Here is a 14,173-nt window from a genome sequence, read left to right on the forward strand (position 1 = left end):
CCATTTCTAATGCCTGCTTCAACCGAAACCTTAAGATTTATGCTAGGAACACAGAGAGGCAAAACAGTCAAACCACAGAACATACACTGGACAGACAGATGGCAGACCAGACAGTGAAGAGGGAGGTGGGAAGGGTGGGGTCGGAGAGAGAAGAAGAAAGAATAAAAGGGCGCGGGGGAAAAGGGCATTATTCCCTGACACATTTTCCATTTAGTTACAGTCCTACCAGAGGAATATATACATCACCACACTTGGCTGTCCTAAGGAATACTTGAATCTTTATAGTAAATGTCCTGATATTGTCTTATTTCATTTGTGTAAATTTACAAACACTATGAAATACATAACTCAAATTAACGATAAGGTAACAAATTCAATTTGAATGTACCATATTCTATTTTGATAAAATAAGCTGTTGTCCATAAATAGGGTAGGTATCGTTTCAGGGCATACACTAACCAAGTGAAAGAAGTAAAATTAGTATTGGTTTCAGGGAGCCTTGGGGAAAAAAGTTAAGGGTGGAAAGTAGCAAGAAAAGAACTGCCAGAGAGGCAAACATTTAACTTTCATTAAGTATATATACATATAAATTGAATTGTACACAATTATACAATATACAATTGAAACTAAAGAATGAAATTTCAATTACAGAAAAGATACAAGCAAAAAAGTTTTTATGAAACTTTATCAACATTATCAATATTTGCAGTATAATTCTAAATGTTTGTTAAACAAATTCTCCTTTATACTAAGTAGGTAAATCATGTTAAAATTCTTAAGGAACAACCTTATTTCTCTTAATTTTTGTTATAATCATCTATTTGAAAATCATAAAATGTTAATTAATGCAAATAATGATAGCAAATAATAGCCCTGAGAATTTAGTGTAAGTATACAATGGATACAACTTTTTATGTTGTAGTTTTTCTGCAACTTGAAACAATTTTTATCAGTAAGAATGCAGGGTGCGAGGATCACGTGATAATGGGTTGGCAATTTCCTAAGAGAGCAGCTTTGAGGTGTTCTACCATGTGACACAAAGAGCTAAGGTGCTGGGCATCTAATTTGCTCAATTGTATTAATCATTTCATCAAGTTTATCAAGACATGCTGCGCCCCCTAACTGTATACAATAAAAAACTATCTCTAGGATTAACAGAAAACAAAACCAGAAATCAGTAATTTATTTTATAACTAAAGTATAATAGAAATTTTATGTCATATTAAAGGAAAGGATTATTTAGAAATTACAATATGAGGAGCTTAAACAGTTCCTTTAACTCAAAACTGACATTTAAGGAAACAATTTCTTCAATTTAGAGTTTTTCTTTTCATCTGAGAAGATCGAATAGGTACATAAAATCTCATTTTTCATGTAAAAAACCTGTTCATCATGGCAAATATAATCATACTACATTATTAAGCCAGTATACAGTTTAAAAATTTTAAGACATTAAAGCCTGAAAACAGAATTCATCATACTGATGACGAGAGAAAAGCCAGCAAAATCAACAACCAACCTATCATTAGTTTACAAGTTAATAAATGTTCTCCAGTTAATGCCAGTGGCCAGCAAGCTTTCTACACAGGTAGAATAATTACTGCATTGAAGGGGTTATTTTAGGTCACATAATCAACATTCACTAACAATATGCTGTGATTAAACGATTCTAACCTATGGAAATATCAGCTTAATAAATGGAAAAATCAGAGAAGTAATTACAGAAAATAGTCCCACAATGGTAGAGAATTTTTACGTGTCCCTTCTGTATATATCTGGTAACTAGAAAGTGCCTTGAACACAGCGGGTGTTGAACTACGAAATGAGTAGGTTTCCTTTACAAAGGCTTAGAACGCAGCTTACTGGCCCTTTCCCGCACTTAAAGACTGCTAGTTTAAGTATTTGTCCTCTCCGAACCTTAGTGTTAACAACGGGACAGCCTAACTATGGGATCCTTAGGACTGATTAGACCTTCTGGCTCCACCCTGATGAGTGGTACTGGTGCCTTATGAAAGGACCAGTCCAGCTCCCTCTTGTTCTCTTGCCTCTCTGCCTTCTGTCGTGTGACGACACAGCATGAAGGCCTTTGCCAAATACCAATGCCTTTAGCTGGGACTCCTTGCTTCCATAAGTTTATGCTCTTTATAAACTACCAGGTCTCAGGCATTCCATTATAGCAGCACAAAGGAGAACAAGACAAAGATACACTGAAACACCGCATGGCCATTTCTACACCGCAGTACCTGGCTGACTGAGCATTATCATGGAGTTCTGCTCCACTCTGCCACTGGCCGCCAGACAAGGGGCAAGAGGTGAATTTCTCTGGCTGTCAGTTTTCTCATCTGCACACCTCAGCAGCTTTGCAGTAAATGAAGTTTTACAGTTACTCCTGGTCCTATAATTTTGTCATTTATACATCCATTCGAGAATTATTTTTAACCATTTACCAGTCCAATTATTTAAACACAGGATGACCAAGAATTGTCTGTTTTGTTAATTTTTATAAAATAATATAACAGGAAACATAAAAAATGACAATTTTATCAAATTTATTCACTGTGAGAATTGACTAGCTAAAGTGACACCTGCCTGAGTGATGCTCAGGATAATCATAAACCAATGCGCTGCCGGAGAGACACCCTGGGTAAACTGTTAAGTGGTTATAGTTAGTTTTCTAAGGGCACTTATGTGTGTTTTGGTCTACACAAATTTTCTTGGTTAAAACCACATATTTTTGATACCAAATGAGAGATATACCTTGCTATGATTCTGAACACTCTGCCAGTTGGGACAAAATTTTAAGTAGTATTAGCATATATGCATAAGTTTTATATATTCAATGCAAAGAAAATATCTAACTTTAGAATAAGATACATATATAGACAGTGCCCAACTTATGGTGATTCTGCTTAACTGTTTTTTTTAAGATGGTGAGAAAGCCATAATCTTTCAGTGGAAACCATAGTTCAACTTTGAATTTTCCCATGCCAGTGATACGTGTGATGTAATATTCTTTCTTGCTAGTGGGACAGGCAGTAATCCGCAGCAACCAGTCAAGTCACGCAATCATGAGGGTGAACAGTTCCATGGGACACTGTGTGGCTAAGCTTTGATGTTAAATAAGTTAGGTGTACTAAATGTATCTTCAGTTATGATATTTTTAGCTGGAAATGTTTACAATGGATTTATGAGGGTATGGTAGTTCACTAATTTCTATAAAGTGTTTTGATGATCAAATGTCTAAGTATGAATTTCATTTTATTTCTGTTTTTTTTTTTTGTTGTTGTTGTTGTTTTTCCAGTACCGGGAATCGAACTCACGACCTTTCCGCTTGCCAGGCAGGTGCTGTGCCGCTGAGCTAAATCCCCAGCCCCTCGTTTTATTTCTGGACTTAAGGAAATCTATGGTTTCCCATTTATCACCAAACTATTCACTTTCTATGGCAACTACCTAGTTAACTGCTTGTCTTCTTCAGTGGATTATAAGCTCCATGATAAAATAAAGGCTGAATACTCCTTATCTGAAAAGCGTGGGAACAGGAATATTTCAGATTTTGGACTTTAGAAGATTTACATACCTATAAAATGACATATAGTGCAGACGAGACCCAAGTCTAAAAGTAAAATTCATTCATGTTTCATATATACCTTATAAAAATAGCCTGAAGGTGATTTTATTTGACATTTTTATAAATGCTATAGTGTGTCCGTGTTTGACTGCAACCAGTCACACAAAGTTAACTGTACAATTTGTGGCATCAAAAAGTTTGGGATTTGGTTTTTCTCATCTGGGATGCTCAGCTAAAGGCAGAGGTTGGTGTCTGGAACACATGGTGTCGATCGCTGGCTGGAGTCCAGCTACTCTTCTGTTTGACCAGTACAGCAGGTTTTCTTATCATAAGAGAAACAACTAATGGGCCCCAAATTGTTCCTGAAGTATTCGGCTAAATTAAATAATTTCAGAATGTGGAGGCAGAAAGGGTAGATATTCTTACCCGGGAAAGTTTACGCTTTTCACTGTGTGATGTGTAAGCTGGTGCACACTGTACCGCACCAGAACAGGCCCCGTAATCTTCACTTTCCTACGTATAAAAAGATTACAAATGATTATTTTAGAATATTCCTTCTATTTCTATACCTATTTGATGAACAGAAAGCATCGGATATACATGCATAGAACCTTAGATCTTATAAGTTTAAGAATATATTTAGGGGGCTGGGGATTTAGCTCAGCGGCAAAGCGCCTGCCTGGCAAGCGCAAGGTCGTGAGTTCGGTTCCTGGTACTGGAGAAAAAACCAAAAAAAAAAAAAAAAGAATATATTTAGGGACAAACTGCATTTTTCTATACTATGAGTCAATAATTTCCAAAATAAAATTCAAAACATAACCAATAATAAAATCTGCAAAGATATAAGGTATAATGAAACAAAATATATACATAGTTCTTATATTTGAAAAAATCATATATTTGTAATAGTCATAGATTAAAATATAAATCATATAAAATCTTTTACATGTGAAGAGAATTCTTCAATTTAAACTGTTGGGAAAAGCCTATAAAGCCAAATGATGGCATTCTATACCAGTGATCTCTTTTTTAAAAAAAAACAACCTCAGCTTGAAGCAAGAACTTCAATTGTCATATCGAGGCAATCAACTTTATGAAAACATACATCCTGTTAAAGTATCTTTAAAGATCTCTACAGTTCTATGATAAAATATGCAAACAATAAAGAGACTATTCAGGGGATGCACATAGAATGTAGAGAGTTGCCAGAGGGCTTGTTATGGAAAATACATTCTTGAACAAAGGGATAAGCATATTTCAAAAGTCACTAAAAAATAAATCTCATGTGGTCTATAAAGAATAAGTTTCAAGCTAATATAAGAAGCCAGGCAGAATAAACAGAATATGATGTACCTTGTGTTTTAGCTTACTCTTCACCTCCTTTAATCCCAGCTTTGCATGATTTTTTGCCTGGAAAACAGTAATAAATGTTCTTGGCTTAGAATGGTTCTGTTACCACTCATAAAATAAGTATATAAAACTATATTCAATGGAAATTGCTACCTATTCATATTATTTAGCAAAGAAGCAGATTATAATTTAAAACTATTTCAGGAATATCACCCATTTATTTTTTCTTATACCTAGATAAATTGGTTACAAATATTATTAGCCTCCGTTTACACAGGAATATATTAAGGCTAATGCTTAACCTGTTTGGCCCCTAAAATATAAAGAACACAAGCAGAATCAACCAGACTGCTAATAGCCACTCTTGAAATTATAACAAATTAGGGCTAAGAGAAATCACACCACAGCACCAAATTGGGCAAATATTTCACTTTGAAGAAACTCAGGCAAATACGCAAAGCTTTAGTGAAGTGCTTTACAGGCCCACACAGATTTTTATTAGCAAAGCCATTTTGGTACGGCGATTTCGTAAACAGATTTTCTGGGACAAATTAAGAGTCATTTAACAATCTAAATGCCGTCGTCATGTTTCGCTGGAATGTGGCACCAGTATGAGTGGCTCGGATCCTGCTGCAAATCCTGTGAAGTATAACAGACAACTGGAGCGTCATGCAAGCCTCAGCCTTTGTGCCACTTGAAATTTGCACTCGCAGTGGCCAGAGTAGAAAGAAAAAAAAGGAATTCACATTTATTTTGTGTTTCCTAAATATAAAACTGTGTGCCGGGCGCTTAGCAGGCATTACCTCATTTAGTCTTCACAACAGCTCTATTATTCTCATATTTTTACAAATAAGCAATGTGGCTCAGGAATAAATCCATATAGCTCAGATTCAAAACTAAATCTAACTTTAAAGTCTAATGCTTTCCCTTCTCAAAGAGGAAGGAGGAAAAAACTTGTAAAAACTCATCCACTGAATTTAGGCCTCACCAGAAAGAAGGCAGTGTGAGCTTCATTCTACAGACAGAAACTGATGACAAGCAAACTCTAAAACTCTTGCTCAGACTAAGCCATCCTGCTTTACCAAGATGCTTCTAGGAAGAGTAAATACATGGCTTTTTCAAGGTCTGTATTTCTTTTCTATTCATATCTGTAGTACCCAGTAATACTGCATACAGTAGCTGCTCAAGGGCTGTCTTGAACTGAATGAAAAAATATTTCTTTATTGTAACTTAAGCAAATCTAAAATATCACACTTACTAAAAGATAATCTAAAGAAACAACATTACATTCCATCTTATGGCTTCTCAGAATTTTATAAATAAAACACTGTCACATTCATTATTTTATTTGAAAAGCCACTGAAAGTCTTATGTTAATGCCTATACTTCCATTAGGTAGGAAATACATAATTAGAAGAAAAACGCTTCTGTTCTCATATCCTAAAACTTGTACCCATGCATGCTTTGTTCACATTTGGAGTATACTCTGGTTTACCCAAATATCTTCTCATCCATTTGATCAACTAGTGTTTTCAGATGTCTGGTGAATAGAACTAAATCTAGTGTTAGGCTTGACTTTGGTTTTATAGTGTGTGTACTAATTAATTTAAATGCCTATTGCCCTACCTCTTTCTTGGGTCTCTTTCATAATACCTGGAAGATGGAACACAGGTTCTTTCCATCCTTTTCATTTTACCAAGCTGAAATGTAACACTGTATGACAAGTATTCTCTATAGAAATGTATCAAGCAAATGGCTTTGACCAAAGGCTTAACAAAAAGATGACTTAGGAAAATCTCTTAGGCAATCAAACGTACATTTTGCTTTGCTGTGATTCTTAGATTCATAAGAGCATGTTTGCACCTCTTGATTTTTTTTTATGGACCTGGTAACCATAAAAACCATAAGCATAGAAAGCATAGAAAATAATTTCTAGGCATACAAATAAGTATTTAAAAATGATAAGTACAGAACAAAATCATAATTTCCTTCAACCAGTACTTAGTATTTCTGTAGTATGTTCAAAGCATACAGCAAAGCAATGGGGATACAAATATAAATGCTGGGGCAGTATCTTTCTTACTTACATTAAATACTCTAACTCTGATATGAGCAAAAGGCTTAATTTACGACAGATACAAAATTTGTTAAATAAATGAAATAGAGGAAAATATATGGCCTTCACTTTTGAAAAATTTACCATTTACAGAAAATCCAGGTACATATACTCTGTTATACTCACATAATAGAAACTGGAAGGTTTATTCATTGCAATTTGTGGTCAAAGAAGGAATATGCGCAGTCTGGACAGATAAGTTTTAGGTACAACTATAAAGGTCACAAAATGACTGCTGCCTGCCTTAACCCCTGACTCAAGTCTGACATGATAACAAGAGAAATGATACAAGGAATTCAGATCTTAATTTGTCTGAAATAAAATGAAGGAATAATACTTCAACATGTCAAAATTTTTAATTTGGAAAGATTTTATTGCCTTGCAAAGAAAGTTTCAAAACAGAACAGTCTTCTGATTACAGGGATAAAAATTGTAAACGATGAATGAAGCTTTAAACAAGCGTGCTTTATTATTGTATTTTTATGAAAAATTTGAGTAAAATTAAGGGAGGAAACACACATTCTGCAAAACAATACAACTTCTCTAATCTCAAAAAAATCCTTCAAGTCCTTGCTTCAGGAATAAAAATGAGAACCTACTGACTGCTATGCCTTTTTAGGAACTTAATTTTTGTGTGTGTGAGAAACAAGATTCAACATTACCCATAAAAGCCATAGTTTTTCACTTGGTAGCTGTGTGCTATTTCACTGTGGAAAAAAATACCTCTCCAAAGCTTTTACTTAAACTTACCCTCTAGAGATAGATAGCTATGTACTCAGAGATTTTTAGCAAAGTCATAGGAAAACCAAACAAACAGGAAACGCTCATGTTTCTAAGGCAAAATAATCATTTGTTTTTGCTTGATAAGGCTTCAAACAATTCAGAATGTTGGCATTATATTTTTAATTAACTTTATAGATTATCTTCGCTATGAAAAATGCAATCTTTGAAATACATTTTTTAAGCAAAAGGAGTAATTGCATGTATATCATAGTTGTAAGTCAAGGAAAGAACAAAAATTCTAAATATTAAAATATTTCATTGAGTCACATCAACTTACTTGCTAAAAGTATTTAGGAACAAATTCTCATCAAATCACTGGTACTGGCCTAAATATTTTTATAAACATAGACTGTATATAACCCATTGAATGAAATTTCTTTTTAATAAATACCATCCCAAGGCTTCTCCCACAAGGAGCTACTAGTCTAGTACTAAAGATAAAAACATACACAAGCAAAGCAAGTGCTGAAACAAGTTCTTGTAGTTCCTATGGGAACATAGAAATAGCTGTATAAATTCTTTTTCTTAGTAGGGCTGGGAAAGTTGTTTGAAGAGGAAACCATGTTTGAACTATCTCATAGGATAAGCTGGTGTTCTCTAGGTGGATAATGAGCAAGAACTGGGTGTTCTAAGTGCTAGGAACAACCTGAGCAAAAATAAGAGGACAGAAGGGGGCATCCTGCATTAGAGAAACAAGGAATACTAGGTATCTTTACAGATATGTAAGCTGCAGGGAACAGGGTGAAATGGAACAGGACAGAGGAAGGAACAGACCTTGAAGGGTCTTAGCTGTCATATGAAAGATTTTTATTTTACTGTTTATTTAATGTTGTTATTAACGTAATACAAACTATGGCAAATCACTAAAATTTTTTAATTATGGAGAGTCAATATATCTTTGAGGGAAGAAATATTGCCATATCTGTTTATTTTTTCCACTTCAGCCTCAAGTACACAATGAAAATTTAAAATATATCATTTTATGAAAGAATCAAATTTACAAAAGGGTACCTGGATCATGGACTGTTTCATTTGATGTATAATTTTTTTGGAGCTTTGAAATAAACTGAAGAAACATTCTTAGATTATATAAAGGAAGTACTCTTGCTATACAATTCATTTTAACAAATGAATTTGGGTTGGTTAATATTAACGCTAAACATTTTTAAAAATAGAAGGTATTTTTAATTTACATGTCTATATTCTAGAGCAATGCATAGCTTTATCAATAGAATGTTATATCTAGGTAAAACTTACAAATTTATATGCTGTCCGAACAGCAGGAGTTGCTTTGGTCACTGCTGTGTTGAATAGTGCACCTCCTTTCTACAAAAGAAAAAACAAATATATTTTCAAAAAGTTTTGACAAACTGTCCTGAAAACAAAGCACTATTAAGAACCAACACACAGAATAAGAACCTTACTCTGAAGTTAAATGGAGTTATAAAAATTACTTCATGTTTAATGTTTTTAAAGTTTCCTATAATAATTTTAAAAATATGAACATTTCATTTTTTCTTTTAGTTGGAATAACACATCATTTAAAATCATTTCATCTTTTAAGTTTAGGCAGATGAATATGGATTGTAATACAGCACATATATATTTAAAGCACAATAAAAAGAAATACAAGGTTTATTAGCTATTTCAAAGTTGGGTAGTAAAGTCAATCTATGGAAGAAACGTTTTAATATAAAAATCATATTAACAAAACTGTGTTATTAGAAATTATAAAATTTCCATCAAATCCTATTATTCTATCTAGTTCTTTGTTCTGTAATACAACATAAAGTGACAGAGAACCCTTGCTTCTCAAAACAAGCTACTTATGTCTAAACAAAAAGGTTCAATTAAAGTTATCTTTATGATTATCAACAAACTAAATATGACATATATGTATTCAAAGTATGAAAATATATACACCCATTTCAAATATTAAAAATAAACATCATAATTATAAATAACATACTTTATTGAATATTTCTCCATAATTACTACTGTGAAAGGAGAGACATCAAAGATTTAATGTTACCTTAACTGTATGCATCCACTGTTGATATGACCTTGGATTCCCTGGAATATATAAAAGTTTCCAGGAACATTTGATCAAAAATAAGTCCATAAATCATCATCTTAAGAAATCATATTTTCAGCATTTTAGTAGGCAAGTTTTAATTCCAACGTTGTAAACAAAGTAACAGCATTTGTAAGAATTAATAAATCAATTCTCAGGAACATAGTAATTAGCATTTGACAATAATGCTTTCTTTATTGACGTATCAAGCTAAAATAATGCCCTATATTCTTTCATTTTAATATTAGTTCCTCAGGGGAAAATGTAATCTCTTTTGAAATCTAAAATTCTTATGCTTTCAAAACTGATTTTTCTATATTTTATGCCTATGTTATTTTGTAAAGGCTTTCCTCTTTTAGACAGTTAGGTTCATTTAAAATATTTCAAGTGCATAAAGAATAATTTTTTTTAAAAATGTATCAGTCTGTTGTTACAAAATAGAGGCAGGGTGATTCCATCCTATGAATTTCTTTGCAACTGTTGCCCAGCTCTGGGTTCATGTTTATACTTAACATCTGTCTCTAAATTAAAAAAAATATCAACAAACAACTTTCTGATAAACAATACAAAGACTATAAATCTGGGTGATTATTCCTTCAACTCTGAAATACTACCTCTAAGACTACTTAATAAAATATAATAAAAATTAAGTTACATAAGAAGTTTTCTCTGTACCATTTTCAAAGCAATCACTTTACAAAGAAGAGGTTGCTCCAAGCTAGCACTTTGAAAAGAAAGGTAATAATAAGAATTGACAGTAATAATCTAGAACTATAAAATATGAGGGCAAAGGGGAATTCCCTAGGACTAAATACACTACATAAGATAACAGGGAAATGTGGAACAATTTTTACTACTCAGCGTGGCATTGTACCTTTTTTGAATAAAGGTCCAGATGAAAATAATAATTTTTCTTCAATAGTTTATTATATCAAAATGTATTTACCTAAAATAACATATGTTAAAGTAAGTTGATTGCTTAGAAGTCATGAGAGCTCCAGGTGGTACTGGATTGACCAAATTTTTGAAAGTATACTTATTTCCTTTGTAAAATAAGGACAGACTGAAGTTATCCCATCAATTTATTTCTCAGATTTTAACAAAAAATAAACTGTATATCATCTTCATCCAGAACACCTACTTTACTTCACTTCTTTATTCAAAGTTCTCACCTATTCATTTTTTTACTTCTTTATTAAAAATGGTTGATTAGAAATCACACATTTAAGACTTAGATGTTACAGTTATTCTGTAGAGGGTTTTAATTATTTTTCCAAAATGATTTTAAGAAAGCAGAAATTCCAACAATATGATAACAATTTAGTATTCTGGAATACATGTCAACCCCCCAAAAAATTTAAACCCCTGAACCACAAAGAAAATGTGTATGAAAGAAACTCAGAGGAGTTATAAAAAGGGTAGGGTCTTACAGAACTGACATATAAAAATGTTAATATTCAGCTCTTCACGGGTCATGAAATGTGTTTACCTACATTACATTATTTAAATTCTATTTCTGAACTATAAAATAGGCAAAGCAGGTAGTGCCACAGGCAGCACAGTTCAATAAGGAAGAGGTCTTTGGAGTGTAAGGGACCTTTGGAGTTCACGCCCAATCTGTGAATGATGTGATTTGGGACCAGGTACTTCACCTGGCTGAGCCTCAGCTTCTTCATTCAGTTACTGCCATTTAGAATTATTGCCAGAATGAAAGATAATGATTTATGCAATGTCTAGTATGGTCCCTAACACATCCTGGGAATACCATAAATGTTAATTATTATAAGTAGGTTGCCAGATAAAGGGATGGAGCTCTGAGATGATGTACTATTTGCTTTGCAAAGCTAGCAAGTGAGAAAGAATAGGAATCTAGGTGTTTTAATTCATGGGTCATTATTCTTTCAACTCTGAAATTCTACCTCTAAGACTACTTAATAAAATATAATAAACTTAAGTTACATAGAGGCTTTCTCTGTACCACTTTCAAAGCAATCACCTTGCAAAGGAGAGGATGGTCCATGCTAGCACCTTGAAAAGAAAGGTAATCGTAAGAAGTGATAGTGATAATCTAGAACTACAAAGTATGAGGGCAAAGAGAAAGTCCCTAGGAATAAACACACTGCATAAGATGATAGGGAAATGTGGTACAACATATTCTAAAAATAGATTCCTATTTTTGAAATTTTAAGGGCTGTCTCTAACTCACAGTGTTTCTATGATTTAAGGTTTCCATCTCCACAAAATTTCTGAGACTAGCACATAATCCTTTGGTAATACAAAAAAAATGAGGCCACTTTTTTCTTAAATATTCATTTGAATGTAAAAATAATACCTCAGTCTTTCTTTTAAGTTAACTATCTTATGAAAATTCATAAGCACAGTAAGGATATTCTTCACAATATTCTTGTTAATGAAACAACTGATTTTTGTCACACACAAGGACAAAATATCTTGAGTTTTCATTTGTGCCAAGACTTTTTCTCTAAATGTATTTGAAAGTCCAGCAATTTGTAATTATTTATCAAAAGATATAAAGTGGTCTACACTATTCAATGTGGCCAGAGAAATGCTACTAAAACTGAGAAATGCCTACCATTTTTTCAAATCCTTGAATAATTTACTTAGTAAAATGAAACACAAATAAAAGACTGACCCATTTACATGCTAGTGAAACATGTTATTAATGTATACTCACGTACTCATACAAAAGCAATCTGAAAATGTTTCTCCTTTCTAAATTTCACACAATTTGATCTGGGTTTAAAAACCAGTTCTACTTTAACTGAAACAAATACATATATTTGAAGAATCATGTTCTTAAACAAGTCAGTGTTCCTCGGTGGCTTTTTCATAGGTTAGCAGTTACCTCACTGAGTCTTTTCCACTCAGGTTCTCTTTTATCACCTTTTCATCTCCATGGGTATTCTTTTACACATTTCCTTATGTTTTTACTATTTTCCTTTTACGCTAAGGTTGAGTATTCTGCAAGAGTCTTATGAAAGGCACCATGTGTGAGGAAATCATGTATTTCCTGAATAGTCCCCTTGAGACAGAAAAAAATTTTGGAAAGTCTCCATACAGTCAGATTTTTATGGCTCTAGATTCAAATGAAATTTAAGATGTTCTGTATCTGATTGTCTTGAATTTTTAATTAGAAACATAATTATAAAGTATTATTACCATACTTATACTAATTTTATCACAACTATGCACACTGGCAAAAACAGTGTACCAACTACTACTGCATTGATGTATAAAAGTAGAAAAAATAGATTTTCTATAAAATTTTCCAATTATTTCTACTTAACACAATACAATTTTCCCTTCAGTTTTAGTTATTGCTGGTTTATTTAATAGTAATCTTTCCTGAGCTTCATGCATAAGAGAAATATTTAAAAGATAGAAGAGACAAGAGTTTTGCTTGTACTCAATCATATTAGGGATGGTGTGAGTAAAACTATTTATAGATGTTTTCTCATTACGATCCTAACATTTAAAAATCAACATATTACAGCTGCCCAAGCAAGAGCTTCGCAGCAGGTAGATACATGCTGAGTTCAGGTTCTGGCCTCTACTTGCTGTGTGACCTTAAATAAATTGATGAGTTGAGAGCTCTACCCCAAACTGGGATGGTCAAGGAGTCTCCTAAACTGTTACAAAGTTTAAATGAGATATTCGTAAATCTTTTATGTGAGTTTCTGTCACATGTTAATGCTCAATAAATGATGCTAAAATTACTATATAAGAATCAACGAAGTTAAATCTTTTCTTCTCGGAAGAACAGGTGAACATCACAACACAGATATGTTCTTCCTCATAAGTATAGTCTTTCCGACAAGTTTGGAGTAGCCTCTAGACACTACTTTTGGAAATACACATACAGACACAGACACAGACACACACACAAACACATATTCTACATAGACAGATATTCCCTAATTAGTAGTTAGAAAAATTATTAATTTTTATTAGATTATTTATTTTTCATATTTTAAATCCTAAAAATACACTTTATTTTCTTCTATACATATGTAAAATACAACTAAAAATAACATTTGACAGGCATAATTTTTAAGGTAGGTTCTTGTACATGGAAATCAGTGATGGTTGAAATAAGCTTTCTTTTTGGAGAAGTATTTATTATTTCAAATTAAAATGAGTTTAAAGCCTTTTTCATTGTAATACAGAGCAAAGAGCAATTGTCATTAAGTTGTACTCAAATACAGCAGTGTCTAAATCAGATGACTATTCCCCTATTCTTTTTTTAAACAATAAGACCTTT

General features: G+C 32.8%; 1 protein-coding gene across 1 annotated transcript in view; it reads right to left on the reverse strand.

Annotated features, from left to right (window-relative positions):
• The window catches only part of Dennd1b (DENN/MADD domain containing 1B), a gene marked incomplete at its 5' end in the record, with an annotated part of 220,228 nt that overhangs the window by 24,117 nt on the left and 181,938 nt on the right, over positions 1–14,173 (reverse strand). The window contains 4 exon segments of the mRNA XM_013521889.1: positions 3,995–4,081; positions 4,922–4,978; positions 9,075–9,143; positions 9,850–9,890. Coding sequence (XP_013377343.1) covers positions 3,995–4,081; positions 4,922–4,978; positions 9,075–9,143; positions 9,850–9,890 — 254 coding nt within the window.

Source organism: Chinchilla lanigera, unplaced genomic scaffold, assembly GCF_000276665.1.
Source record: "Chinchilla lanigera isolate Chin_1 unplaced genomic scaffold, ChiLan1.0 scaffold00005, whole genome shotgun sequence".
NCBI lineage: Eukaryota > Metazoa > Chordata > Mammalia > Rodentia > Chinchillidae > Chinchilla > Chinchilla lanigera.